The 26862-nt window shown below is 53.6% G+C and overlaps 2 protein-coding genes across 11 annotated transcripts in view; both read left to right on the forward strand.

The window, feature by feature from the left end:
• Window positions 1-418: 418 nt before the first annotated feature.
• Window positions 419-16410, forward strand: SCAMP4 (secretory carrier membrane protein 4). Of its 3 annotated transcripts, none has more exons than XM_071727603.1 (8): window positions 419-530; window positions 4719-4789; window positions 5184-5239; window positions 8459-8587; window positions 11442-11598; window positions 13980-14081; window positions 15018-15135; window positions 15751-16410. In XM_071727603.1, exons 3-8 carry the CDS (start codon window positions 5233-5235, stop codon window positions 15925-15927), a joined length of 690 nt encoding a protein of 229 aa, XP_071583704.1. In that variant the 5' UTR covers window positions 419-530; window positions 4719-4789; window positions 5184-5232; the 3' UTR covers window positions 15928-16410. The 3 variants fall into 3 exon arrangements, with proteins under 3 accessions (XP_071583704.1, XP_071583705.1, XP_071583706.1); XM_071727604.1 differs by having other exon boundaries at window positions 440-530; window positions 4722-4789; XM_071727605.1 differs by lacking the exon at window positions 419-530 and adding an exon at window positions 1152-1223.
• A 3731-nt stretch (window positions 16411-20141) lies between these two features.
• Window positions 20142-26862, forward strand: part of CSNK1G2 (casein kinase 1 gamma 2) — a 38788-nt gene continuing 32067 nt past the window's right edge. For 4 of the 8 annotated variants that reach the window (XM_071728215.1, XM_071728218.1, XM_071728213.1 and 1 more), the window contains exon 1: window positions 20166-20320. The gene's annotated coding sequence lies outside the window, so the exon portion shown is untranslated. Of the gene's footprint in view, window positions 20321-20357; window positions 20531-26862 lie in introns of those variants that run through there. The other 4 variants (XM_071728216.1, XM_071728214.1, XM_071728217.1 and 1 more) reach the window with 2 other exon arrangements.

A 26862-nucleotide genomic window follows, 5' to 3' on the forward strand; every position in this document is an offset into this window, starting at 1 on the left:
GAGGAACTTTTGGCACAACTCAAGTGGTGCCAGGGGAGGTTTAGGTTGGAGCTGGGGAAGAATTTCTCCCTGGAAAGGGTTGTCAGGGCCTGTCCCAGGCTGCCCAGGGCAGGGCTGGAGTCCCCATCATCCCTGGAGGGGTTTCAGACCCTGGAGATGTGGGGATGAGGGACGTGGGGTGGGGGTGGCCTGGGCAGGGATGGGGGAAGCGTTGGACGCGATGATCTTGAGGATTGTTTCCAACCAAACGGCTCCATTAATTTTGGGGGGCAGAACAGGGCTGAGCCCCGCATCCCAGGGGCGGCACCGCTCCCCCCCCCCCCGAACAATTCTGTCCCTCTCGGCCCCCGTAGCAGAACCCGCAGCGCTGCTCACGTGAGGCGCGGCGGGGGGTTGCGTCGCGGGGCACGCTGGGAGTTGTAGTCCTGTCCGCGGGGAGCGCCGCGGCGGCGGCCATAGCGAGGACTCAGTTTCCCAGAGCGCCCCGCGGCGGGCCCGGGGGAGCGGGGATCGGAGCGCTGCGGGTTGAGGTGGGCACGGGGCGCGGGGGTCGGGAGGGAGCGGGGGAGCTCCGGGTGCGGGATGGCGGCAGCTGCGGGTCAGGAGCCTCCGCGGGCTCGGGGAGCGGCGGTGCTTCGGGCCCGGCCCGCCGGAGGTGTGACGGGGCCTGGCCGGGGGGCGACAGAGAGGCAGTAACGGGGAGAGCCCCGGGGACAGCGCGGGGGTAACGGGGACGGGACGGGAGGGGGTGCCGGGGGAGCCTGTGCTCGGGGAGGTATCGGGGACAGGTCTGGGGGGACCGGGATCGGGAACGGGACCGGGATCGGGGCCGCTGGGAGCAGCTCCGGGGGCGGGAAGAGCTGGAGCCCCGACCCCCCGGGAGCATGGGGGACACACACAGAGCTTTCCTTTATTTTCCTTTCCCTTTCCTTTCCTTTCCTTTCCTTCCTTTTCCTTTCCCCTTCCCTTTTCCCTTTCCCTTCCTTTCCCTCCCCGAGGGCTGCTCGGGAATTCTCCTCTCTGGGCTCTGAAGGTTTTGCTGTGTCTGGTGTGTTCTGAGCTCTGTCTCACATTTCCCTCGATGGGGACAACACAAACGATGTTTTGTTGGTTTTTTTTTTTTTTTTCCCCCCTCTCTGGTCTTAGTTTTTTGTGAGCATTAAGTAGCTTGGAAACTCATCAGACCCTGTGATGAAGAGAGTAATAGCTTAGAAATTAATCAGGTAAATGATGGATTAATTTTTCTGCTTTTTAGTGCTGTTCTGAGCCAGTTGATCTTGTTGCAGTCTGCAGACCAGGTCTACATGAGGCTGATCTGAGTAGGTGACAAGTGGCTCTGAACATGTTCCTGTGTTTTCCTCCTGAGCCTTCTGTGGCTCTGTCTCTCAGAGGCTGAGCCTCCCTTCTCTAAGCAGTTGTACCCCAGTCAGTGTTTGTCTGCTGGGGGTTCCTGGCAGTGATTCAGCAGGGAGGAGAAACCATCAAATATAATCTCTACCAGCCATGCAAAGTTTAGGGTTACAGAGCCCAGCATTTTGCTGCCTTGCAGAGTCACCTCTGCTGCCCTGGGCAGAGTTGTGCATCTGAGTGAGACTCAAAGCCAGATTTTCCTCTGAAAACCAGTCCAGAATCACCACTTTCTTTTGAAATGCAACTGGAGGGGCACGCAAGCAAGGGATTCTCTTGTCCTCCAAAGAGTGGAAGCTTTTCCTGGTGATTCCCAATCCACATCCCCCAGATTCCTGCAGGGAATTTGCTCCTCTGAAACATCTGGGCTGTGCTGGCAGCTGCCTCCTGGCAGCCCTCACCAGAGGGGTAAAGCTTGACCCACTTGGAGCAGTTGTGCCCAGCTCTTCTCCTTCTGCTTGTGCTCTCCTCATCCAACCATTGCCTGATGAGGTCAGGGAGTTCTGATCCACTTTTATCCAGATTCTGCCCCTGGATTTGTTTTCAGTGTTCCAGGTGAAGCCCTTGAGGACAGATCTGTGCAGAAGCTTCTCACAGTGGAATGAAAATATAAAAGGAGTGCAGGAAATATCCTCAGGCAAGACCTCAGAAGCTGGGGAATGCTGCTGGGTGGAAAGCATGGATCAGGCTCCTCTGAGCATGGCACAAGGGGAAAACTGGGTTTCCTCTGAAACTGGTCTTAGGGGACTTGTCCCAGGTCACCAGGTGGATTTCCTGCAAAGCAGGGATGAGCTCAGCTCTCCCTGGCAGCACTCCTCTTGTATCCCATCCTTTATTTCCCCTCCCACCCTTCTTTCTTTTCAGAGAAGGACGTCATGAGAGACAACTGAAACTTAAAAAAACTCTTAATATAAGCAGAATAAAAAAGGGGACTGAAGCAGTGTGCCTGAAGCAGATTGCCTCAGGTACCCCACAAAATCTCCCTTAATCTGAAAGGGTGAAGCATCTTTCCCACTCCAGCCCCATTCACAGTGATCCCCTTGTTGCTGCTTACGTGTCTTGGTGTAAGAGGAAAATGGTGCCTCTGGAAATGACACAGGGCATTTTTGTCTTGGAAAGCCTGGTGAAGAAGAGCTCTGACTGTCTCCAGTGGGCTCTGGGGAGTCATGTGCTGCAAACCTTGGAGTTACTCATTGGCTGGGGATGAGCACAGTGGGAAAGGGAAGTTCCCTCCTTCCCGTGGTTTCCTCAGCTTGGGGGATGTGGATTTTTTTTCTCCCTCCCCCAACAGTGGATTCTAAAGGAGGAAATCTCTGCAGGGGAGTGCTGGGTTCTGTTTATTCCTGGTTAAACTGCAAACCTGGTGGACTGAGAGCTTGTGGTGTGTGCTCAGGCTGGAGGTGACTGGTTTAGGTACCTGTTTATCTGTAGCTGCTGCAGAATCTGTTTCCTTATGGCAGGACCTGGAGTGTGACTTGAGGACATGCAGGCTGCACAGTGACCTTTTCCTCCTAAAAACTCTCCAAGCTGAGTAATATCAGCACTTACCTGGCTCCAGATTTCTCCCTGGTGGTGGAGGGGAAGTCAGCAGAGCTCAGGAGTGGAGAACTTGGGTGGATGCTCTTGTCCTTGCAGAGAGAAATCTCCCTCCTGCTTTGCAGTTCCAAATCTCATCTTTCTGAAGGGAAATGGCAGTAGCTGTCCCAGGAACCTTGGTGAGATTACTCAGAAAAGCCAAGGTTGCTGAAGAGAGGGATATTCAGTTGTTTCTGTCATAGCTTCTTCACTCAATCATTTGTCTTCAGAGCATTAAACCCTGGCTGAGATTGGTTTGGAAATGAGCAGGGAGATGAGAACAGCTGAGAAGGGAAGAGAAGGGAGTGGAGCACCAGAGTGCTGCTTTCTTTGTTTATTTATTTACTGATTTAGGTTATAGCCACTCAGCAGCACCACTGGGGATGGGAGGGCACAGGAGGACTCCTGTTGGGCCACAGTGTCCCCATCAAGCCAGGGATGTGTCCTCTGGGGTTTCCTTCTGGTCCCTTTCCCAGTGGGCAGGACACCTCCTGCCACTCTGCAGCTGTAAGGCACTGGCACTAAAGCACATGAACTAAATAATAAAAAAAACAAAATAAACCCTTTCTGAAGGTGAGCCTTGTGTGTCTGTCTGCCAGTGTAAGGTTCTTTTTAAGAAGTGGCATCACTGATGTTCCTGGGGCATTTGTTCTTCTTCCCAAATTTTACAGATCCCATCTGGGAGCAGCTGGGAGTGGGTGAGGTGAGGTTTTTATTGTCTTCAAACTTTGACTTTCTACTTTTCATACTTTGATTTCTAGTCATGCTTTTTAAAAAAGGCCCAGCAAGATGCTTCTCTTTGTAAATCAGAAGTTTGTGAGGGCACTGGGTCGTGCTGGTATTGCTGGAGGGAAATCCCCAAGGCTTCTGCTGTGATGGGGTCCCCTGTGCCAGCCTTTCACCAGCCCTCTGCTCCTCATGACTGTCACAGCTTTCCTGTCCACACTCTCTTCCTTTCTTTAGTACAAAAAACCCAGGACATTCCCCTCAGTGAAGGACCAGTTCAGCTCTCTGCAGCTGCACCTCTGGGTCCAGAAAGAAGAAATACAGATCCCACTCTGGATCCCTGCTCTCATCTCCACCAAGGGCTGTGCTGGAATTACAACCCCAACAAAATGATTGTTGCCTGTATAAACCCTGCAACCTCCAGACCATACAGGAGGCACATGGGGGACAGCACAGGGGTGCAGAAAAGGGGAATGAGCTCTGTAAATCCCCAGGGCTTTGGGTACAGTGCAGGAATCCCAACCTCAGGGCTGTGGTTGCTCTCAGTGCCCACAGCGGGGTGGGTGGTGGTGGTTGAGGTTTTGTAGGGGCATTTTTTTTTTCAGTCTTGACTTCCTCCTTCTTGGTAGCTCTTGTCAGACACTGCAGTGCTGGTCTCAAGGGTTGGTTTGTGGTATTCTGTGTTTCCCTGCTGGGATTTGCAGGTAAGGGACACGTGGTAGTTTTAGCCCTGCCAAAGCTGGGGAGGAATCAGAGCTCAGCACAGAGCTCTCTGCTGCTTTCATCTGTCTGCTCAGTTCTGCCAAAAACAGCAACAGGGCTGGTGCTGAGCAAAATTGGCAGGATTGGGCTCTTCCAGAATGAGGGTCGTGTTCAGTGGTGGTAATGGGAAGAATGAATCTGCATTTTAAAAGGGCTGTACAGAATTACTGCAATCATGAGGGATGTTGGGGTGTGTGTACCAGCAGGGTTTTGCTTCCCAGCTCACAGTGATTTTCTGGTTCTTTCAGCAGGTGGGAAGTTCTGCAGAGCCAGGAGCCAACAAAAATCATCTCAGCACCTCAATGAGGCTTTAAATCTGGTGAGCTCAGAGGAGTTTGTGCTTTGCTGGGTCCCTCCTAGCCCCTTGTCTGGAAGATTCCCATGCTCAGGCACTGGCTCTTTGTGCATCCTCAGCTTCTGCCCAGAGCCACTGGGAGCACCTTTGGTTGCTGCTGCAAGCCTGAAAAGTGGGTGACTGGGGGGTTGTGGTGAGGGAGATGCTGCCAGATGAAGCTTTATGTCACCCAGGAGGAGTTGGGATCCTTTCTGGAAGGTTCCAGCCTGCCTGCTTTGGGCAATTGGTGACAACTGGTTTGCAGTGGGAACCCTGGGCTTGCACCTTTCCAGCACTGGGACAGAGATCAGATCATTCCAGGAGGTTCTGTGGGTGCTGGTTGGTGACATGTGCTGACCTGGTTTTCTGTCTCCAATAGATCAGTTGCTGTCTGTCTGGAACTTCCCCAGGGAGCACCCCCAGTAGAGATGGCAGGTAAGGACTCCTCAAAATCTGGGACTTTGGGGAGAAAGCCAGGTTTCAGAGAATGTTTTCCAGTGTGCTGTGGTGGCCACGTGTGTCCTGTCCTGAGATCTTGGGGGTCCCTAAAGCTCTTCAGCTGCTTCTCTTGTCTTGCCTTGACTGTGCTGACTTTTAGGTTGTATCTACTGAAGATTTGTCAGCTGAGGTTACTGATCTACTGATAAGGGCTCAGGTGTGACTGGTTTGAAAGCTTTGTGAGGATGGAATTATTCATGGAAAAGTACAGGAGGATAATTCCTTCCTTACAGAGGGTAAGCAGCTTCCCCCAGCCTTCCTACCTGCACCACTCACATTAACACCTCTTCATTTTACTTGGAGTGAAATCAGTGACAAAATTCCTGATGGCTTTTTTTTTTTTTTTTTAAGAGAAAGTCAGGGACTGTCCTGCAGCTGCTGTTGGTTGGTAACACAGCCTGGGTTGTGAAAGCAGGGGTTGTGACTGCTGATCTGTTGTGTTGATCTGAGGCTGGCTGAGAGTGCTGCAGCCCTCCAAGCTGTGCAGCAGACATGAAAGAGGATATTTTAATTTGCTTCCTTTTGTCTGTTCTTGGAAGTAACCCAGAACAGTTGAAAACTCCAGGGTCTTTGGGTGGGAAAAAGTGATCATCTGGCTGCTTGCAGCTGGAGAGCAATGGAGAAGCAGTGTAATCCTCACCTTTGTGAACCAAGCAAACAGTTGGGGAAGCACTTGGAGCATTTTGTGAGCATGAAAAATAACAAACTGCAGTGTCTGGTGCCCAGCAGGCCAGTTGGTTTTGGCTCCATCATTTGGGGACTTGTGCAGTAGAAGCTGGCAGCAGCTCTTGTGACAGATCTGTGCTGTGGGAGACAGAAAAAGGGAGGGAGCAGAACCAAAGGCTGCAGCTTGAGCTGGTGAGGACAGAACAAAATTTTTCTCATCCCTCAAAAAAAAACCAAAACCCCAAACTGGTGGAGAATTTGCTTCTATTGTGGTCTGTTAATCTTCATCTTACTGACTTCCCTGGAGAGCTGTCTCTTGAGCTGTCAAAGCTGTGCCTTGCTTTCCTTTGATCCAGCATTGTTCTGTCCTTTTGTGGGCTGCTGAGACAGCCTGGCTGGGAGAAAGCTCATTAGGTGTTTGGAGCAAACCAAAAATGAGTGCTAAGAAGTCCAAATTCCTGTGGACTTTGGGAGCAGCCATGGGCCACCAGCCCTGCATGTGGGGGCAGCAGAACCAGTAACAAATCCCAGCTTTAGAAGGCACCTGAATGAATGTAAAATGCATTTGGAGGAGATGGGTGAGGAGGGGCAGACCTAACATTTGGTTTTCTAAGGAAAAGTCAAGTTGGGCTGGTGACTTCAGAGATGATTCCATATTTAATTCTGGTGTGCTCACTGTGGGTGTTATCCTCCCCATCTTTTCAGGCTGAAAATAGGCCTTGCCTTCAAGGGAAGGGGAGCCTTTCCCAAAGCATGGCTTGCAGCTCCAGCCCCTTCCCTGCCAACCCTCAGAGGCAGCTGAGAAGCTGCTCCTGCAAAATGTCTCCTGACACAGAGAAGGAGAGGAGGGGAACTCTTGTGCTGACAGTTCTTGTCCAGACATTTCCTCTCCTCTTCTGTGCCATCTGGAGGTTTTCCCAGGACATTCTTCATCTCTTCCTCTGGTTGTTTTTAATTCTGTTTACTGGGGCTGAAGCAGACAATTAGTCACAATGCCCTGGAATCAAACTTTAATCAGCACTGGGAGGCAAGAGCAAACGTTCCCAAACATGCAGAAATGCAGATTGAGGCTCACACAGAGATGCAGCCACATCTCTGCATCAGTCTAGAAGCTGACAGCAGCTTAAATGAAGAGGATTTCAGCATTAAATTACTTAATTTTAAAACAATTGCTTCCCCAGGTAAGCTTTCCTTCAACTTACCACTTTTGTCAAGTGTTTGGTTTATTGTATTGAAATCCAAAGCTTTTTTTTTTTTTCTTTCCCTGAAGTTTAACCTTATGGGGAAAAAATGACTTTTAAAGGAAAGGAATATCTTCCTGTGTCAACAAAGTTATCCCTGATTTCTGAGTTGCCTTCCCTGAACTGGGTGAGACCTGAATCCTAAATTCCAGCTTGAGAGATGCTTTCCCAGAACACCCTTCCTGGCTGCCACAGGGACAAATCCTACACCAGGCTGGGAGCCCAGGAAGCCTCCACAGAGCTTGTGTCTGACAGTGAAGCTGCTTTTCTGGGCAATTTCCAGCCTTGCCTTTTGCTTTGGTCTTCTGAGAGGCTGTAACTAAACCCCTCCATGCAGCCTCTTGCCCCCAGGTGTTGCTGCCTTCCTCCTCCTCCTTCCTGAGAGGTCACAGAATCCTTCTGCTTGGAAAAGACCTTTAAGATCTTAGAGTCCAACCATTAACCCAACTCTTCCAACAATTAATGCAGCTCTGCCCAGGCCACCCCCACCCCATGTCCCTCCTCCCCACATCTCCAGGGTCTGAAACCCCTCCAGGGATGATGGGGACTCCAGCCCTGCCCTGGGCAGCCTGGGCCAGGCCCTGACAACCCTTTCCAGGCAGAAATTCTTCCCCAGCTCCAACCTAAACCTCCCCTGGCACCACTTGAGTTGTGCCAAAAGTTCCTCTTGTCCCATCCCTTGTTCCTTGAGAGCAGAGCCCGACCCCCCCTGGCTCCAACCTCCTCTCAGGGGGTTGCAGAGAGCCAGAAGGTCTCCCCTCAGCCTCCTCTGCTCCAGGATCAACACCCCAAGGGCCCTCAGCTGCTCCTCATATCACTTGTTCTCCAAGCCAGGAACCTCATCCTGGAGCTTGTTCTAAGTTTTATTTTGTGTGTCTTGCAGTGCCCTTGGCACAACTTGACTCCTGTGTATGGAGATATCAAATCCATGTGTACCTTGTTCATTTCTTTCCATTCCCTCCCCTGAGCCTCACACATCCTTCTCTGGATGGATGGATGGATCTTTCTCTGAAGGTTTTGTCCACTCCTGAGGAAGGAGAACAAAATTTTTGGAGTCCAGAGTGAGGGTGAACAGGTTTCAGTGAGGAAGAGGAGTGAGCAGAACTGGCAGTGGGTTCTTTTTTTTTAATTCTTGTGAGTCCTCAGGGATCCAGGGGTGTGGATGGGGATGGGTTGGAGCATCTGAGAGTTGCTGAGCTGTGTGAGGGTGTTTTCTGCATCCAGGTAATGGCTCTGTTCTGCCTTGCAGAAAAGGTGAACAACTTCCCTCCACTCCCCAAGTTCATTCCTCTGAAACCATGTTTCTACCAGAACTTTGCTGATGAAATTCCCATCGATTATCAGTCCCTGGTGAAGAGAATCTACCACGTATGGATCTGTAAGTTGAAGAAGAAACCTGTGCTGGAAACTGTGTATGTGTATGAGGACACTCCAGATCTCATTGACTGCAGAGAGTTGATGAGAAACTCTGACCCATCTGAGAGCCCTGTAATATTGCTTTGTGCCCAAATTCTAAGCTGCTGTGCCCTGAATCTTTGCTGCAGAGCTGCTGTTGAAAAAAGTTGAGAGAATCAGGGCTAGAAAAGTTGATGAGAAAATTAACACCTTTATTAATGTCAAGTGATGTTTCACTCCCCAGCGTAGCCCTCTCAAAGTTATTTCCCAATTCACTGAGAGAATTTTAGAGAAGAAAATGTGGCTCATTTACTTGCTGCCAGCCTCCCCCCACCCCAGAGCAGGGCTGAAATTCCCCCTTCTTTGTGCCACCCACAAATTTCCCTTTCCCAGTTGAAGCAGTGTCCTCCTTCCTGCTGGAAAAAAGTGCTGATCCCCTTGGTGCCAGCTGGTGGCTTGCAGATATTCTGTGTGAACAGACCCTGGCTCTGGGTTTGTGCTGGTGGCTTAGCCATTCAAAAGCCAGGAATAAAAATTGACCATTCTTCTCCAAGGAATGAAATTGGATGAAAAATGGTGTGGCAGACCTAGAGAAGCACAGGGAAGGCTTTTGGAAGATTAAAAATCTTTTTTGCCTTGCTTATCTGTTTTCCCCTGAATGTTTGTCATCCTGTGCACCCCTCTCACTGAAGGAAAGGTTGTTTTCTGCCAGATATCCATTTAGTGGCCTGGCTTTTATTCCAGATGCATGGGATGTGTGTATGAGGGAGATTTGGGTGCTGAAATACCAGCATCATCTATCACTCCATTGTTCTTTGCTTAGTTAGAGATGCTGGAATGAGCTCTCTGATTTTCTTGCCTGCAGAAACTGCTTTTCCCTTCAGACTTTACTGGTTAAATGTTGCATGCTGTAAAGCTGCCTTTCTCTGCCACCCTCCCCAAACAAGGAGTCCCTCATTCCAGCAGGATGGAAAGGTGCCAGCCCTGGGGGCAGTGGTAGAAGAGGAGACCCAGAATTTTCCTCAGGAGGTCAAAATGCACTTTTCTTTTGGGGTCTCCCCAAAATCTGGGGGGGATGGGAGGAAGAGAGAGACACGTGGAGAGGGACAGGTGGAAAAGAAGAAAAGGCTGGTGTTCAAAATTCCCACAAAAAGTCCTTGCCAGAAGGCTGAATGTTCATTAATTGAATATGAGCATTTTATTAAGGAGGATGGGGATTTGGGGAAACCTGTACCACAGCTCCCACTGCTGGAGGACCAGAAGCTCCTACCTGGCACTCAGGGAGAACCAGAAGTTCCTCAGAATTTTATGGGTGCTCTTGACCTGGAGGGTTTTTTGGGTTTTTTTATTACTTCTAAGCAGCTTTTGGAGAAGTGACTTCTGAAAATAAAAATTTCAAGAAGTTCAGCTCATTACTGTATAAATGAAATTTAAATAATTCAAACTCTTTCCTCCCACCAATACTACAATACATCCAAACCATTGTGGATAAAACCTCACTGTTAGCTCCTCAGAGGAAATTTTCTTTGTAGTCAAACGTTGTTTAATTTTAACTCTGATGCAATTTGTGTGTCAGGAGCAGCAGATGGGTTCAGACTCTTTCCACACTCAGTTCTCCTGCCTGTGTTGCCTATTTTGCAACCACACAACTTTGTAGTTGTTCAGCAGCTCCCAGGTCTGTGCCAAGGGGAGGCAGGAGAGGAGAGGCCAGGCTGGCATCAGGGGACTGGGCTGGTGACTTCAGGTGTGCTGCAGAGTGGGCACACAGGGAAATAGGGACTGGGCAGGATGTGTCCCCTCACCAGGGGTGAAGAGAAAGCCAGAGATTTAATTTTCATTGAATAAATGAGACCAGGGTTGCTGAGAGCTCATCAGCAGGCACTGCTGGAGGGAATTTTGTGTTTGGACCCTCCAGCTTCTCAGTTCTCTTCATCTCTGCTAATTGACCCAGTTAAGGGTTACCACCTGGTTTACACAATCAGGCATTGGGACCATTCCTTGGGGTGAGGGTGCTGAGCCCCTGGGTGCCCCCAGAAGCTGTGGCTGCCCCATCCCTGGCAGTGTTGAAGGTTGGATGGGGCTTGGAGCACCCTGGGCTGGGAGAGGGGTCCCTGACCATGGCAGGGGTGGTACTGGATGGGATTTAAGGTCCCTTCCCACCCAAACCAGTTTGGGATTCTGGGATCCTGTGAAAATAGGAGATGGAGCTCCAGGGCCAGCAGCAGCACTGGGGCCACGTCTGCTGAGCTCAGCTCTGCTCTGGGGGCTGCTGTCAGCTCTGGCAGGAACATGCCAGAGGAATGGGCCCTTGAGCCACCCCTGGGGTTCTGTGTTCCCAGCCAGCTTGGAGTTTGTTTATCCCCTCTCCAGGCAGCACTTCCAAGCCCTGAAGCCAACTTCCAGGCTTCCTCAGAGCCCCAAGGAAGCAGAAGGAGCCCTCAAGGCACTGTGCTGGCTCTGTAACAGCTCTGAGGCAGCCTCAGCAAGCACAGAGCCCAGAGCCAGGTTGGGGGGGTGCAGGGCAGAGCTTTCCCCCCTTCCCTCTCATCAGGGGAACTGGTTTTGCTACAAATGGGAACTGCACCTTGGTCATCACTCAGAATACTCCTTGGCCTTTGTCTTGTACTGGTCACACCAGTGTCTGCCCAGCTCTCCATCCTTTGGCAGGTCCTCAGAGGGATTCCCAGAGGGATTCCTCCTGTCTCTGCAGTACCTGGGGATGGATGTGTCTGTGCTGCCACCGCCTTGGAGCAGCCCAGGGTCCCCTCTACAGCACTGGGACAGAGCCAGGGGCTGTTTCTGAACCTGCCCAACCTCACCTTCTCTCCTCTTCACAGTTTACTGCATGACACTGGTAGTGAACATCATTGCCTGCCTGGCGTGGTGGATTGGAGGAGGCTCTGGGGTCAATTTTGGTTTGGCAATCCTCTGGCTCATCCTCTTCAGTCCCTGTGGCTACGTGTGCTGGTTCCGACCCGTCTACAAAGCCTTTCGGTAAGGAGAGGCACAGCAGGGGGTTTGGTTTCTCTTTCATCTCATCCTCACACCAGGACAGCATTTAAGGCAGACACTACTTGGTTAAGACTTCACTGACAATTATGAAGTCAGTTTTTGGAGAACTCGTGGGGTTTTTGTCTCCAGATATTTGGGAACTTGCCTGCTTTGCTTTTTAGATAAAAGTGGTTCCCTGGAGGGAGTCCCCCTGAAACTCTGCAAATATTTAAATCCATCTTACATTTTCACTTTAATTAACAGTCATTTGCATTTCCTCATGCTTGCTGGGGATCATGAGGCATTATTCAGACATAATCCTTGTTGGAGCTGTGACAGTCCTGAGCAGGGACCTGCACAGAGTCACCAGCAGAGCCCACAGAGGAGTTTGGATTCTGAAGGGGAAGCTGCTTCAGATTCCCCATCCTCAGGACACTCTGGATTTGTTATTATTCACCAGGTGCTGCTGGGTTAGGTATAGATAGAGATGGGAGTTGGCAGGTGGGGTCCTGGCTATTCAGCTCATGCTAAATGAGTTGTTGAAATGTTTTTTTGAATTTACCCTCTGTATCCTAACAACACGGGGCAGTTCATGCTCCAGAGGTGCCTAAAGCATCAGTGGCTGCAGTGTGGAGTCATGGGAGGATCACTGGATTCAAAGTTTGAGAAGCCAGGAAAACACCAGCTCTGAACTCTTGACCTCTGGGCCTGGGGTTTTGTCCCCATCCCTAATTCAGGAGCCTGAGGGCTCTGAGCACCATCTCAAACTTGGTTCAAAGAGCAGTTTCCATTCTGAAGTTGGGGAGAAATTACCCCTCCCCATTGAGCTCCTCTGGGCTTCACAAGGGCCGTTTCTAATTACTGCTTTCATGTTGTTTGCATGTGTTTATGCAACTGAATACTGAGAGCTCCCTGAGGTTGCTCAGTGTAAAGACTTCCACAGTTAAAAAAAGAATAAACCCTGGGGACAGGCTGGGCAAGCCCCGAGCTCAGTGCCTTTGACATCACTTGAAGAAGAGGCTTGAGAAACACTGCAGAGGGGCTGGGCTGCTGCTCCTGGGACCTCGTGGGGGCTTGTGTGGCAGCTGGTCAGGATTTCAGAAGGTGAGGGCCCCCTCTTGTTTTGGGAAGAGGCAGAGAATCCCTTGGGATTGGCATCGTGTGCTGTGTGGATGCTGTCTGGATGCCACGTGTGAAATGAACTGCAGAGCTCTGGTGAGGCTGCTGCAAATCTGCACCAGCTGGATCAGAAACCACCTTTTCTGTGTATCCTCACTAATTCCCACAGATCCTTTCAAATGGAGACTCCTCTGCCCCTTCCAGGTCGTTGCTGCAGGAGTCTGTTAGGAGGCTCAGCCTGGAGCCTAATTCCTGTTAATTGGATTATGCTCTGTAAGGGCTGAGCTGATACCTGACTGAGCAGTGGGGTCATGAGGAGACTCAGGGATGGCAGATTCCTGCCCCAGCATCTTTGTGCCATCTTTTGAAAGGTGAGAGATTGAACAGCCCCTGGAAGGTGGCTGTACCAGCACCCCTGGCTTAGGAGGGGGGCTCTGCCTGGAGCTTTTCCCATTTGCCTCCAGCCACCACACTGAGCTCTCCAGAGCCTGCAGTCCTCTCCTCCTCATTTCCTCCTTAAGCTAGAATTATAAAAATAATAAACATGGAAAGAAAAAGAATTAAAATAATAAACACTTAAATACTTTCAGGGTTTGGGGAGGAGCTGGGAATGATGAGCTCTTCTGTAAACTCCCCCTTGCACCGAGCTGCCTCATAAACAACCCAAGTGTTTTTTCTAGATCTGTTCTGTAAATCATGGGCCCCTTGAGTTCCTGAGAGAAGAAGAATAAGAATTTATAGCATTAAAAAAGACAGTTTGGGGAGTTTTAGATGTGCCTGGGCTTAGTAAATGGGCTTAGGGCTTATTGAGATAACTGCTTTAATGAGAGGAAGGTGTTGTGGCAGAGTCAAAACTTGGGGGAGCCAGTGCTGTGCCCCAGGGCACCCCTGGCAGGGAGTTTGGGGCCATATTCACTCTGCCTCTCCCACCTCCATCAACTGGAGCAGCTCAGAGCTTCAGGACCCTCTCAGCCTGGAGCTGTGGAGCACTGGGCTCAGGCTGTGCTGGTTTCAGAGGATGGGTCAAGCCCCCTGCTCTGTAGGAGGCTGCCTCTCCTCCTGGGTCATCATCTCTGCAATTACCCTGGCACAGCAATTGCAGGAGGTGATTCATGGCCCTGGATTTCCCTGCTGTCACTGCCAGGGAAAGAGGAGGAGGAGGAGGAGGAGACTCCCAAGCTCCCAGGTGCCCTTTTCAGGGTCTGTACAGGATGGGGTTAATGCAAAGTGCCCATCTCCCCCTAACTCCCTCTCTCCCCTCACAGGTCTGACAGCTCCTTTAATTTTATGGCGTTTTTCTTCATCTTTGGAGTGCAGTTTGTCCTGGCCATCCTGCAGGCAGTTGGTTTCTCTGGATGGGGAGCTTGGTAAGCAGGATGCTCTTCCCATCTCACAGCCCTCAGCTCCCGTGCCTGAGAGTTTCAGGCTGTGGGTTGTTTCTGGGAACTTTGGAGAAACTGGTGGGAGTCTGCACGGGGTGGAGTGGCAGAAGCTTTCTGTTTTCCTCTGGGGCATAATTATACCTGCTCAGGGAGTACACAGCTCTGTTGTCACTGCTGTCTTGGCAGAAGGCAGATATCTGAACCTGCTTGTTCCTTGTAGCACCTTCCTACAACATCTGTTTCTTACCAGGCAGTTTCAAGATTCCTCTGATCCTGCCTTAGCTCTGCCCTCAAATTATTCACAGCACATGGTGAGCAGTGTGTTGTGACTCACTGCTGGCCTATAGAGCATGTATTGTGAGAGCTGTCCTAAAATAAATGGGAGCATTTTAGTGTCTGTCCCTGGCTATAATTGTCTGGCATTTTAATTTTCTGTCTCTGCAGACTTGAAAGCAATTCATGCTGGAACTACAAATGATACAAAGCCCAAGCACTGCCCTTAGCATTTTGTTTGTTAAACTTGTGATGCTTTCCTGGTGCCCTGCCTGGTTATTGCCATCCCAGGAACAGAGATGAAGTGTAAACTCTGGGACCTTCACACACAACCTCTGCACAGCCAAACCCCCAGCCCTGGGGAGGGAGCCTTCTCTCCCCCAAGTCTGTGCAGCTGGCTGTCTCCTAAAGATCCAAGGCTGGATTAGCCAGGGATGCTCCCAAATGGGATTTGAGATTTTTGGGGAGACACCTGCCTGAGCTGCATTTAATTCTGGCCATTTCTTTCATCCTTCTTTTCATTTTCAAGGAGCTTTAAAGCTGCCTTGTAGCTCCCTGGTGTGAATAAACAGGTTTGCTGCTAATAAGGACAATTGGAAAAGAAAGTTATAGTGACAATGGTTTTATCTTGTGCTTTGTTTCCTCCAGTGGGTGGTTGGCAGCCATTACTTTCTTCAGCAGCAACATTGCAGCTGCAGTGTTCATGCTGTTCCCTGCCATCATGTTCACCATGTCAGCAGTGGCAATGTTCATCTGCATTTTGAGGGTAAGAGCTTCAGAGGTCTCTGGGGACTCTCAGAGTCTGAGCTTTGTGTCCCCAGGATGTCCCCAGGCAGCTGGGAGCTTCAGGGGGTTCCCAGTGGTGTCTCTCAGAGCACCCAGGTGGCACGAGGCAGCCAGGGCTGGGTGTTGTCACCTTGTCGTGGGTGCTGTTCCCTTATTGCTCCTGGGGCTGAGGGGCACTGGGGGGAGAGGTGAAACACACCCAGGTGGCTTCCAGTGGGGACTGGCTGGGAGGTGGCCCTCAGTTCTCTGCAGAAAGAAGGATTTGGAGGGAGGACTGCCTGGAAATGTTCAGGAGACAGATGGCAGGACAGGAGAGAAGCCCCAGGGCAGCAGCAGCAGGGTCAGTCTTACAGAGGCCTCATCTCTGAATCCCAGGCCCGTGGCTGAAATGAGTTGAAGTTTGGGGTTGGTGTTATCTATTTGCACCTCTGGTCACTGGATTGCTGCATTTTTATTGCTTTTGTTCCTTGGGAATAGAGCTTTGGGCAGAGAGAGAAAGAAACAGATGATCCAGCACCTAAGTGACCACAGCCCTGCTGAGAAAGGGCTTTGGGTGCCTGATGCTGATTTTCCTCTCCTCTTTTTCATCCTTTAGGTTCATAAAATCTACCGAGGGGGTGGTGGAAGCTTCCAGAAAGCTCAGGATGAGTGGAACAGTGGTACCTGGAGGAACCCCCCCAGCAGGGAAGCCCAGTACAGCAATTTTTCTGGGAACAGCCTGCCAGAGTATCCCACAGTGCCCAACTATCCCCCAGGAAACCAATGGCCTTAAGCAGCAGCAGCTGCAAACTGCCTGGATTCTCTTCCTTTTGGTGTTTTTATTATTGTTATATGAAAAGATCATTTGCATTCCCCCCCACCCCCAGGCACCCTGCTCATCTTGGGGACTTTTTTTTGGCTTTTGTCTCCTCATCTCTACAGAAGATCTGTGCTGCCAGCCCTTCCCACCTCCGGAGCTCTGCACGGCCTTGTCAGAAAGTTGGGTTTTGGGGTTTTTTTTTTGTTCCTCTTGTACCAGTATTTCCCTTGTTGCAGCCTGAGGAACCAACCCTCCACTGCCTTTGCTTCTCATGTCCATAGAAGATGACTTTCCCCACGGTGACAGCCACCACCACCACCACTGCTCCTCCTCCCTGCTTGGTCTCCAGCACTGCCCCAGCAGCCAGAGCCTTGGTAGCAGCTGAGATTGACCCTCCTGGAGGAAATCTTGGAATTTTTCACTCTAGGGGAAGTGCAACACCTCAGTTATTTGGTACTAGTGATAGCAACAGTGTTTCTAACATCCACACCCTGGTTTGCTCCTGCTCTCTGGTGAGAATCCTTTAGGCCCCAGAGCTGGGGGTGAGTGCTGTTCAGATGTGAAGTCCCCAGGAGCCCTCCTGTGCCTGGTAGGATTGTTGTTCCTCAACTCTTTGCTTTCCCTGCTGCCAAAAGTTGTTTGTTTTTTTTTTTTTTTGCCAGATCTGTGTGCTTGAAAGGTGCAGATTCATCTCATTTGGTTAACAGTGCCTGGTTCAGAGCCCAGGGGAACTGCTGAGAAGCTTTGCTGGTGACATTCAGCCCTTACAGCCCAAAATCCCTGCACAGCTCCCACTGATGTGGCCTCCCAAGGAATTCCCAGTGGGACAAACCTTGTCCTGGGGGGACACCTTGGGGCAGGGCTCCCAGCCAGCAGCTGGAAATAGCTGAGGATTGATCTGCATGCAGGGGCTGTGGGGGGGATTCTGGCACAGGGGGAGTTTCATTCTGCTTCTGCCCATGCAGTGAAATCCAAACATTGCCCAGAGAGCCCAAGGGAAGCTCATTACTTCCCCAAACCAGCAGGGAGAGAGATTCCTGCCTTTTCCTGGGGCTTGGCTAAAGGGAGAAGGAAGCTGTAGGGAGGGATTGCTGTGCCTGGGCTCCCCCATCCCTCTCACTGCTCATCTCCTCTCTGGTTCTGCACATCAGGACTCCTGGAGCCTCAGCCAGTTCCCACCTCTCCTGCAGTGATCCAGGCAGGAATCCAGGATCCAGGTTTCCCTCCTCCTTCAGCAGCCTGCTCTGAATTTTTTTCAAATCTGCCAAAACAAAGAGGTCAGTCCCCAAAATCTTTTCATAGGGAGTGAGGAGTGTTCCAAGTCTTTGTCCCTGGCAGCTCCAGGCAGTGCTGCTGTGAAGCAGAGGGTGCTGCAGAGCTGGGGGGTGGGGGGCACCCCCTGGGCCAGCCCCGAGCCCGCTGGCAGATGGGGTGTCCCAGTCTGAAGTGGAGTCACTCCAGATTCACCCTGAGGAACTGGAAAACAAAAGAGGCTCCTGGAAAAGGGACTGGGAGGTTGTCCAAGCTTGGAGGAATTGATTTGCAAGTGATCTTTTGGAAATGTCTCTACATGTGCCTTATCTAATCAAGTAACAGTTGGGGAAGGAGAACCCTCCCTCCCCCATTGCCCCTGCACAGCTTCCACCTGCTCATCCTGCACGAGCAGGACAATAAAAAGTGGGGTGCAGCCTGGAGGCTGCACGACTCCTCTGGTACTGGGGCCAAAGTGAAGCCACCCTGAGCCAGAGCTCCCCGAGGGCAGAGGGGGCCCTGCTGCAGGACCAGCCCTTTCCTGGGGCTGGGATTGGATCCTGCTCCCAGCTCCAGGGGTTTCCTCACCAGTGTGCAAGGTGTTTGTGTTTGAAGCCTTCTCAACACAGCCCCGGGTGTTGTTGAGCTTTCAGGTGCCTTTGTCTGGTGTCTGAGGTGTCATTTGAAGTGTTCTTTGTTGCTTGCTCAAGAGCTGCCTGGTGATCAACTCCCTGGAAATAAAATTCCACTGGGAGGGGTGAGGGGAGGCTGAGCCTGAGGTTTCCTGTGGCTCCTGGTGCACCCAAGGATCACACTCCCTGCTGCCCTGCCCCTCACCAGACTCTTGCCAAATTTTGGGTTTTTTTGGAATCAGTTGGTGTCTTCCCTGGCTTTTGGAGTGTGTCAGGTTGGGGAGCTCAGAAGAATCAAGAGGAGAAGCATTGCCAGGGACTCCACTTCCTGCTTCTCTTTAGTTTCGTTTTTTTTTTAAATTCCTTTGGATAATCTGGGGGGCTCTTCTGGAGCACCCTTGTTCAATCATGTGGAAAATACTTGGGGCAAGGAGAAGGGATCCTTAGGAGCCTCTTCACCAAACTGATCAGAGCCAGACACCAGAATCACTCCCCATGAGGGTGGGATCCCCTCCCCCTTCACCCTTGGTGCCAGAAACTGAATTTCCAGAAAGTTGATTCCCAAAGCTCTGCCTGAACTACTGTGGCTTTTTTTTTTTTTTTTTTTTTTGGACTCCTCTGTATGTTTAAAAAATGTTTACATTAGGTTTCTTAAGACTTCTTAACACCATTTAACCTGGACCTGGCTCCTGGGGTGTGTTTGTGTGATGTTCCCTGGCACTCCTGGAGCTCTGGGGTTCTGTTTGTGTTTTTCTCCTGATCAGAAGACAATAAATGCTCATCCTCTGCTTGGTGAGAACTGCCTGGGTCAGCAGTGTCTGTTCCTTGGTCACCAGACTTAGCTGCCAGAGGGAAATCACCAAATCTCTCTTTTCTTCCCACAGGTTGTTTTTTCCCACAGAACAGCAGATTTAGGGATGGGGCTCAAGCTCTGGGCACTGCTGTGGGGGTGGCTGCTGGGCTTGGTACTCTGACATTTCCCAACCTTGCTGCCATTATTATAGAATCCCAGACTGGTTTGGGTTGGAAGGGACCTTAAAGCCCCCCCAGTGCCCCCCCTGCCATGATCAGGGACCCCTCCCCCAGCCCAGGGTGCTCCAAGCCCCATCCAACCTTCAACACTGCCAGGGATGGGGCAGCCACAGCTTCTGGGGGCACCCAGGGGCTCAGCACCCTCACACCAAAGAATTTCTTCCTCAGATCTCACCTCAGTGTCCCCTGGGAATGGAGTTGAGGGAAATGCTGGGAAGTGCTGAAATGGGTGTTGGGCCCAGAGCCACAAACTCGTTTCCCCATTGCCTGAAAAGGTTTTTGAGGTGAATCTGTCCCATGTCCTGAAGAAGAGGGGAGCAGCAGGGCTGTGCTCGGGTGCCTCTTCCCTTCCCTGTCCAAAGGGGACAACTCTTGTGCCTCTGAAAGGAAGAAACTTCCCTCCCCCTGAACCCTCCTTCAACAAAAGTTTTCTCCCTCCCTCCCAGGGGGAAAATGCTCGTGGCTGAGTGGTTGGTAACTCCAGAAGCTTTTGGAGGTTCCCCTGTCCTGGTGCCCCCAGCCTGGAGTCCCATCCCATCACCTGGGGGGCACTGGGGACAATTTGCTTGGGGCCCCCAAAAGCCTTCGAGAGCTGCAAAATCCCAGCTCCCCGATGTCCCTCTGCTATGGGGTGGGAGGGAGGTCCCGCAGGGCCTCACCCACGGGTGGGACCCCCCGGAGGTTGCCCCCCCCCCCGGGCCCTGCCGGGACCCAGCCCGGGGCTCTGCGGTGCTGAGAGGGGCTGCCCCCCAATGCCGGGCTGTGCCTGTCCCCTCGAGCCGGGTCGGTATCCCCCGTACGGCCCCGTCCCCTACAGCGGGGCTGGGACCGGGCCCGGGCCCCTATCCCCCGGTTGGGATCCGGGGGCCCACCTCCTGCAGCGGCACCCGGCCCTCCAGAGGGCTGCTCCCCGCACCGTACCCTCCAGCCTAAGGGGGAGCTCTGCCCCGTGGCGGGGCCTGCACCGGACAGGGCTGAGGGGAGAGGGGGGGGGGGGGGAGGGGAGGAGCCCCGGTGGCTCCGGGCAGCGCGGGGTTAACGGGAGGCCCCGCCGGCAGCCGCCAAGCGCGGCGCTGCCGTAAAGCGTTGGGCGCTGCCGTAAAGCCGCCCTCCCGTCACTCCCCCACCCCTCCTCCAGCCTCCTATTCTCGAACGCGCTTTACGCCAACGCCGTTGCGCCACCCCCCTGTGGTCGGGCTGCGCTTGCGCCGCGCTCCGCCGGGCCTCTCCGCTCCGGAGTTGGTATTCAGGAAGAGCGGTTGCGCCGGCGGCGTGGCGCGGGGCGCATGGGTGAGCGCGGAGCCTACGCCGGCGGCGTAGCGCTGTGGCTGTCTGGCCGCTGCCCGCGGAGTAGTGAGGGGAGGCGTGAGGAGAACCGGGCCGGGGGCTCCGCCATGGGCAGGCGGCCGCGGGGCAGCGGCGGTGCCGCCCGACGCTGAGGAACCACCGAGGTAACCGCCGCCGCCGCCGCCGCCGCGCCCGGGGAGGGCCTCTCGCTGCCGTTCGCCCCGGCCGGGACCGGGCAGTGGCGGGGAGGAGGGGGCCGGGCCGGGCGGCGCCTCAGGAGAGGGCGGTGGGGGCCGGGCCCGGGGCGCGGGAGAGGCCGCGGGGAGCGAGCGGGGCCCGGAGGGCAGAAGGGGCCGGGAGAGACACGGGGCAAGGTGGGTACCCGGGGGAAAGGCCCGGGCTGGGCCTCGGGGGCTGAGGGGCTGGGGGAAAGGAGGGGATGAGGGGGATGAGGAGGGGGCTCGGACAGGCCCCGGGGGGCTGAAGGGCTCCGGTTGGGGCCGGGTTGGGCCGTGGGGCCGAGGCCTGGGGCCGCCTCCCGTTTCCTCCCGGCGGTGCCTGTGCAGCGGCCCCGGGGAAGGGTCCGGGGTCCACCCGAGATCGTGACCCCCCCAAGGCCCCTCTGGGAGCGGGGGGTGGCGGGATGGGCTCGGGGCCTCCCCCGGTTCTGTCCCCAGGGCCCGCACCCTGCCCGGTGGTGCCCGAGCCTCGCAGGATGTTGGCTCCTTTGTATGTGGCTTCCCTCTCTCCAGAGGGGTTGGGAAGTGTTTATTTAGGGAAAGGGACTGTGCCGAATCTGGTATTTAAAACAGCTTTTTTTCTTTTTTTTTTTCTTGTTTGTGTTTTTTTTTTTCTTGTTCGTTTTTGTTGGGTTTTTTTTGGTTGTTTTTTTTTTGTTTTTTTTTTTGGTTTTTTTCTTTCTAGCAAAGTGGGTGAGGATGAACGTGAGAAACAGGAAAAGTACCAATACCCTCCCCTTCTTCCCCCACCAGACAGGAGCTGACTTTAACTGTTCCCGAGGCTGTTCCCGAGCTTTGCAGAGGAGGAGCAGCAGCAGCTCAGCTCTGCTGGGCCACCAGGGGCCTGTGGCTCCTCTCTGGTGGTTGGCAGAGGGACTGAGGGAGGGAGGGAGGCTCTTGGACCTGGGAGGGAGAATGACGTGAGGCTGTGGGGATATTCGGGAAGGTGTCTCCTGAGGAATGGCTCATGGTGTGGGAAGCATGGGGACCTGCCATGTGATGTGTATTTCCAAAGTTAAAACATGAAGTTTTGTTTAAACCTTTCCCACGTTCTGCTCTGAACAGAACGGGGATGGGGGGGAGGACCCGAGGCAAAATGTGTAAAATGACTGCAGGGTGTGAGGGGTTTGCACCCTGTGTGGTTGGAAGTTGCCTTGTGAACTCCTCTGCTTGGTGTTTTCCCTTTGCACAACAAGTGGTTGGCTGTCTGGAAAAGGAATCCTGAGGAGTCTGTGAGTTCCTCTGCCAGCTGGACTGCCTCATCAGCCCCCCCAGGTGCAGTGTGCCCCCCATCTCCCCCCCTGCCAGCCCAGGGGGCTCAAAATCGAGCCTTATGTAACAGATTGGAGACAACGTTTGGTGTTTGCCAGTGTGTCTGGAAAAGAATTGCTGTAAATGAGGGCAGGAGGCCTCCATGGGGATCCTGTGGAGAGGCCTTCCCGCTGGCAGGGGAGGCTTGGCTGCTGGGAGGGACTTGCCAGAGATGTGTTGGGCTTGTGTTCATTCAGTGTGTTGCGGAGAGGAGGGTTTGGTGGTGGTGGTTTGGGTGCTGCTGAGCACCTTTGGGCTCTCTGGTGGGTTGTGGTGGTGCTGGGGATGGTGGGACCCAGCTGGGGATGGTGGGACCCTGGGCTGCTGCCTGCCTGGTGGCAGCTGGGCTCAGGCCTCTGGTGGTGGTGACTGTGGGGACTCCCCCAGGCTCCCCCAGGGTGGAATTGTCTCCTTTCCTGTGGAGGTGGCTGCCTCCTGTGTCACTCTGCCTGGGGGTTTGATCTCTCCTGGGTTATCTCACAGATCTCTAAGGCTTTATAAATCATTTCTGGAGGTTTTCTGCAGAAGCAGCCACTGCCCTGGTGTGCACTGGCATGGGGAGGACTGGGCTGCAGTTGGGGGTGGCTTGCAGGGGAGGCTGTTGGTTTTTTTCTTTTTCCTGGGCTGTTTCTCTGGGCTGACTGAACAGAGCTGTGTTCCTGCCCCTGCAGGGTGGTTTCTCTTTGGTTTCCTTGGTGCAGTTCTCTTCAGGAGAGCCGAGTGGGGAGAAGGAAGTTGGAGCACTTGGAGTGCAGGTTTCTGGATTCTGCCCTGCCAGTGCTTCCCTCCACTGGTGTCTGGCCCTGGCCCTGGAGAGGCTTCCATCCCCTCTTCCTTTGTGTTCCACCTCCTGTGCAGCCCTCAGGGCTGTCAGACCTGCTCAAGGGGAGTGACTCAGCGGATCAATGGGAACCACAGGAGGGTTGTGCTCACAGATCCATCAGGATTTTTTCCCCCCCCCCACACCTCCCTCCAGCCCCCGCTGGGCTGGAAGAGGCCACTTAGAGCAACTCCCAACAAAGATGTTTGCTGGACTCAGGCCTGACTCTGTCTGTGGCCTCCTGCCCCCACCCCTCTGCTTTTTCCAGCCAGGAGGGGTCTTCTGGAGCAGGAATCTTTCACCTTGGCTGCTTCAGCCAGGTGTGTGCCAAGCCCCTGCTCTGGGGGCATCCCAGCCTGCTGGAAGGACCAGTCCTGGCATCAGCCTCTCCAGGCAGGGAGCTGTTTAGCTCTGCTTTCCAGCCAGGGAAACTGTAGCACTGAAGGACTCTCTGGGATGGGGAGGGAGCCTCAGGTGAGTGGAGCTCCCACTGGGATTTGGCTCTTTCCTGGGGCTGTGGCACCAGGGCCTTGCTTTGCCTGGGAGTCAGACCCTGCTGCCGGGAGGGGAGAGGCTCAGGTGCCTGTGCAGGAGCTTCCTTTGTGTGCTTACAGGGGGCTTTTGCTCTGTGGAACAGCTCTGCCCACAGCCCTGGGACTGGGCTTTGACAAACCAGACTTGGGTTGTCCCAGTGCAGGGAGAAGCTGTGAAATTGAACCTTTTTTGGGCCGTGGTGCAGCTTGGAGGCTGCTTTGGTCCTGCTGTACCCTGGAGGGCAAGAAGCAGGGGCAGCAGTCTCAGCAGCTCTGCTAGAGAACAAGTTCTCAAAGCTGTGTGTTTATAAATCCTTTTCTTACTAGAATGGATGTTTGTGTTTGCCTGGCTCAGGTCTGTGGGGGCATCACTGTGTCCCCAGCAGGTCCCCAGCTGGAGGGCAGCAGGACTCAGTTGGGAGGGAAGTGGAAAGATGACTTTTTGCCAGGGGAGCTGAACTCAGTGTTTGGGCTCACTGCCTGGTTCCCAGACTTGTGCTGCCTGCCCTCCACTTCCTGGGGAATTCTCCTAAGTCCCTGCACGGGGTCTCCCTGTTGCACAACCTTCTCCTGTCAGCCTGGTGCTTTATTCCTAATAATTGGCTTAAAACTGAACCTGACTGCAGAACGTGTGGAGCTGAGGTGTCCCAGGGCAGCTCCTGCCCCTGCTGCTCTCCCCTGGGGCTGCTCAGAGCTCTGCTCCTCACCACTGCTGGGAGGGAGAGGTGGGACTGGGTGTGCTGGGGCCAGTGCAGTGTCTGTAAAACCACAACAAGTCTCTCTGTCTGTCTGTCTGTGTGTCTGTGGTGGCAGCAGAGTGGTGCTTGGTGAGCACTGAGGCCACCCCAGCCTGTGGGATTTAGGAAATGGTTCTTCAGGCATGCTGAAAGCTGTGGGTAAGGCTTTGCTGGGTGTTTTAAAATTTTGGGTAACTTGGTCTAACGGGAGGGGTCCCTGCCCAGGTTAGAGCTGGGTGAGCTTTAAGGTCCCTTCCAACCCAAACCATTCCATGGATCTGTGAAAATTCTGTACAGAGCAAGATGGCAATGATCTCCTTCACAGCAAGGAGAGTTTCCTCCTGGAGGAGAGGAGTGCAGACTTTCAGTTGGCTTCTTTGGTTCTGAAGAGATTATGGACAGAAGTTCTCTGTGTTTCCAGCAAGGTTTCCCAGTGCCCATGGAGTCTGTTCCTGCTGGAAGCTGGTGACAGTCACACTTCCCAGGCAGTCCCCAGCTGACACCTGCCTCCTCCTCCTCCTCCTCCTCCCCACACAGACCTGCACACTTAACCTGCAGCACAGACAGCCTCATGTGCAGGGAATGTCAGGTCTAATTCACCTGTGGCAGTAAAACCAAGAGCTCTCATCATCTCTGCTGAAAACTTCCCTGCTAAGCCTGGAGTTCCCCTCCTGCAGGAGCTGGAGGAGCTGAGCCCTGGGCCTGGGAAGGGTTCCCTGTGCTCCCTCTCCAGTGCCAGGAGCAGCACACAGCCCCCCAGCCAGCTGCTGGGGACTGGGATGGGGCTCTGGAACCAAACTGGGAAGTACTGGTTCATTTCAATGGTTTAAAACTTGAAGAAAGGAGATTTAGGTCAGACATCAGGAAGAAATCCTTTGGTGTGAGGGTGCTGAGCCCCTGGGTGCCCCCAGAAGCTGTGGCTGCCCCATCCCTGGCAGTGTTGAAGGTTGGATGGGGCTTGGAGCACCCTGGGCTGGTGGGAGGTGTCCCTGACCATGGCAGGGGTGGCACTGGGGGGGCTTTGAGGTCCCTTCCAACCCAAACCAGTCTGTGGTTCTAGGATTTTGTGTCTGTGGGGCTGACCAGGAGAGCAGTGGTCAGCAGAAGCCAAGGCACTGAGGGCTGAGGACCAAGGGGCTCATTGGGCTCCAGCTTGGCTGAGAGGCTGCAGGAAAGGAGGGATGGGGTTTTTCCTTCATTTTTCCATGGCCCCTGACTGAGGAGTGTCCTGCAGCCCTTTGGTATTTACCATTAGGTAATGGGTTTAATGAGGGAGCCCTGGCTTTGCCTGCCCAAATGACAGGTTAGGCCTGAGAGGGATGTTCTGAAGTTAAACAATAGGGGTTCAGGTTGGTCTGGAACTTGCATTTTGTGGAGTTTTTCCTTTGGAAGAGCTTTGCAGCCCCCCTGGCCTGCAGCAGAGCAGCCAGGGGCTGGGAGGGGTCTGGGAGCACCCTGGGAGTATCCTGGGAGTATCCTGGGAGCAGGGCCCTGGCCCTGGGGATTGGTTCCCTCCCTGATCTGGAGGTTGGGAAGTTTTGAGGAGTGGCTGCTGGCTGGGTGTGGGGGGTGGGCACTGAAATGTCAGTGGTAATCCAGTTTAAAAGCAGAACAGAGGTGTGCTGGGTTGGTGCTGCTCAGGAGCTCCGTTCTTCCAGACTCTTGTTGTTCCCTGATGCTTTCAGGTACAAAGTCTTGCTGCTTTCTGCTTTGGAGGTACTGGGTGTAAGCAAGAAAGCAAGAAACCCTTTTTCTTTTCTTTAGCCTGGGCTGCTGGCAGTGGTGAGGTTGATGTTTTGCCTGGGTTCCCCAGCTGGATGCAGAGGGAGGAGGAAGAGGAGGAGGAGGATGGGGCTTTCCAGCACCTTCTGTGCCGTGGGTGTGGGCGAGGGGCAGGCAAAGGCACTCCTGGAATGCCCCCACCCCCAGCTCTGCCACTTCCTCCTATCCCAAAGGTGCTGTGGCTTGGAGCTGAGGTCCAGCTTTTGTGTTTCCCAGCACAGAGAATATTGAGGAGCCAGCAGAGAAGCAGCAGAGGTGTGGTCTGTCTGGGGGAAGGGACTGCTCCCAGCCATGGGGTGAGGCCCTGCCAGGTCCAGGGCTGCTCTCTGCATTCAGCCTTGGGAATTCCAGCACCAACTCACTGGAGCTCATCACTCCGTGGGCTTTGGGAGCTGGGGAAGGAATAGGAAGTGCTCGGTGGGATGGAGCTTTAACGTTTCCTCCAGGGTTACTCGCAGCTTGATTTTTAAACCCGTGCTGTTTCCATAGGGATGTCTGTCCAGAGCTCCCCAGCATTCTGCAGCCTGAAGCAGTCAGGGTGTGCAGTGCAGGGAGGTGGAATCCCAGCAGGACAGACGCTCACAGCTCTCCTATCTCACCCCAGAGCTGGGGATGTTGCCAGGGAGCAGCTCCCCACTGCCCCTCTTCTTCCTGCCCAGCCTGCTGCTCAGGGAGCTGAGCTGCTCCTCAGGCTTCCCAGCTCTGCAGGCAGGAGTTCAGGAGAGGGAAAGGGAAGCTCATTTGCCCCCCCTGTGCCGAGCATTTCTCTGAGGAGTCAACACATGAACGGGATCTGTGGGGCAGACCTGAGCTGTGTCACAGGAGCCTTTCCTCAGCTCAGGCTCTCTGGGTAAAGCTGTTGTGACATTTTCCCACGGGGACACTCCAAGCAGCCCCCTTGCCTTGGAGCAAGCTCTGCTTTTGGGTGGGTTTTGGCAGGGGCTCCTCTGCCTGGGCTCTGAGGGGCTATGGGGGTGCAGAGTGTGGCAGGAGCCCCCAGCATCTCAGCCCCTGGGTGCAGCCCTGCTCCAGCTCTCCTGACCTCACTGAAATAATTCCTTTTTTCTCCTTACCCTTCGCTCTCCTGTTTGTTGTGCTGACATCTCTCTGACTCCTCGGGCTCCTACCTTGCTGAGGTATTTTCTTGCAAGAGCCAGTACGGCCATCAGGGGAGCTGAGCTGCAGAGCAGGAACAGCCTGGAGCATCTCTGCACTGGAGAGAGCAGTTTGCCAGGCAGGAAAGGTGGGAGCCTTTCAGGAGGGAGGTGGGGGGAAGGACAGCAT

The sequence above is a fragment of the Heliangelus exortis genome, chromosome 28 (genome assembly GCF_036169615.1).
Source record: "Heliangelus exortis chromosome 28, bHelExo1.hap1, whole genome shotgun sequence".
In the NCBI taxonomy this organism is placed as follows: domain Eukaryota; kingdom Metazoa; phylum Chordata; class Aves; order Apodiformes; family Trochilidae; genus Heliangelus; species Heliangelus exortis.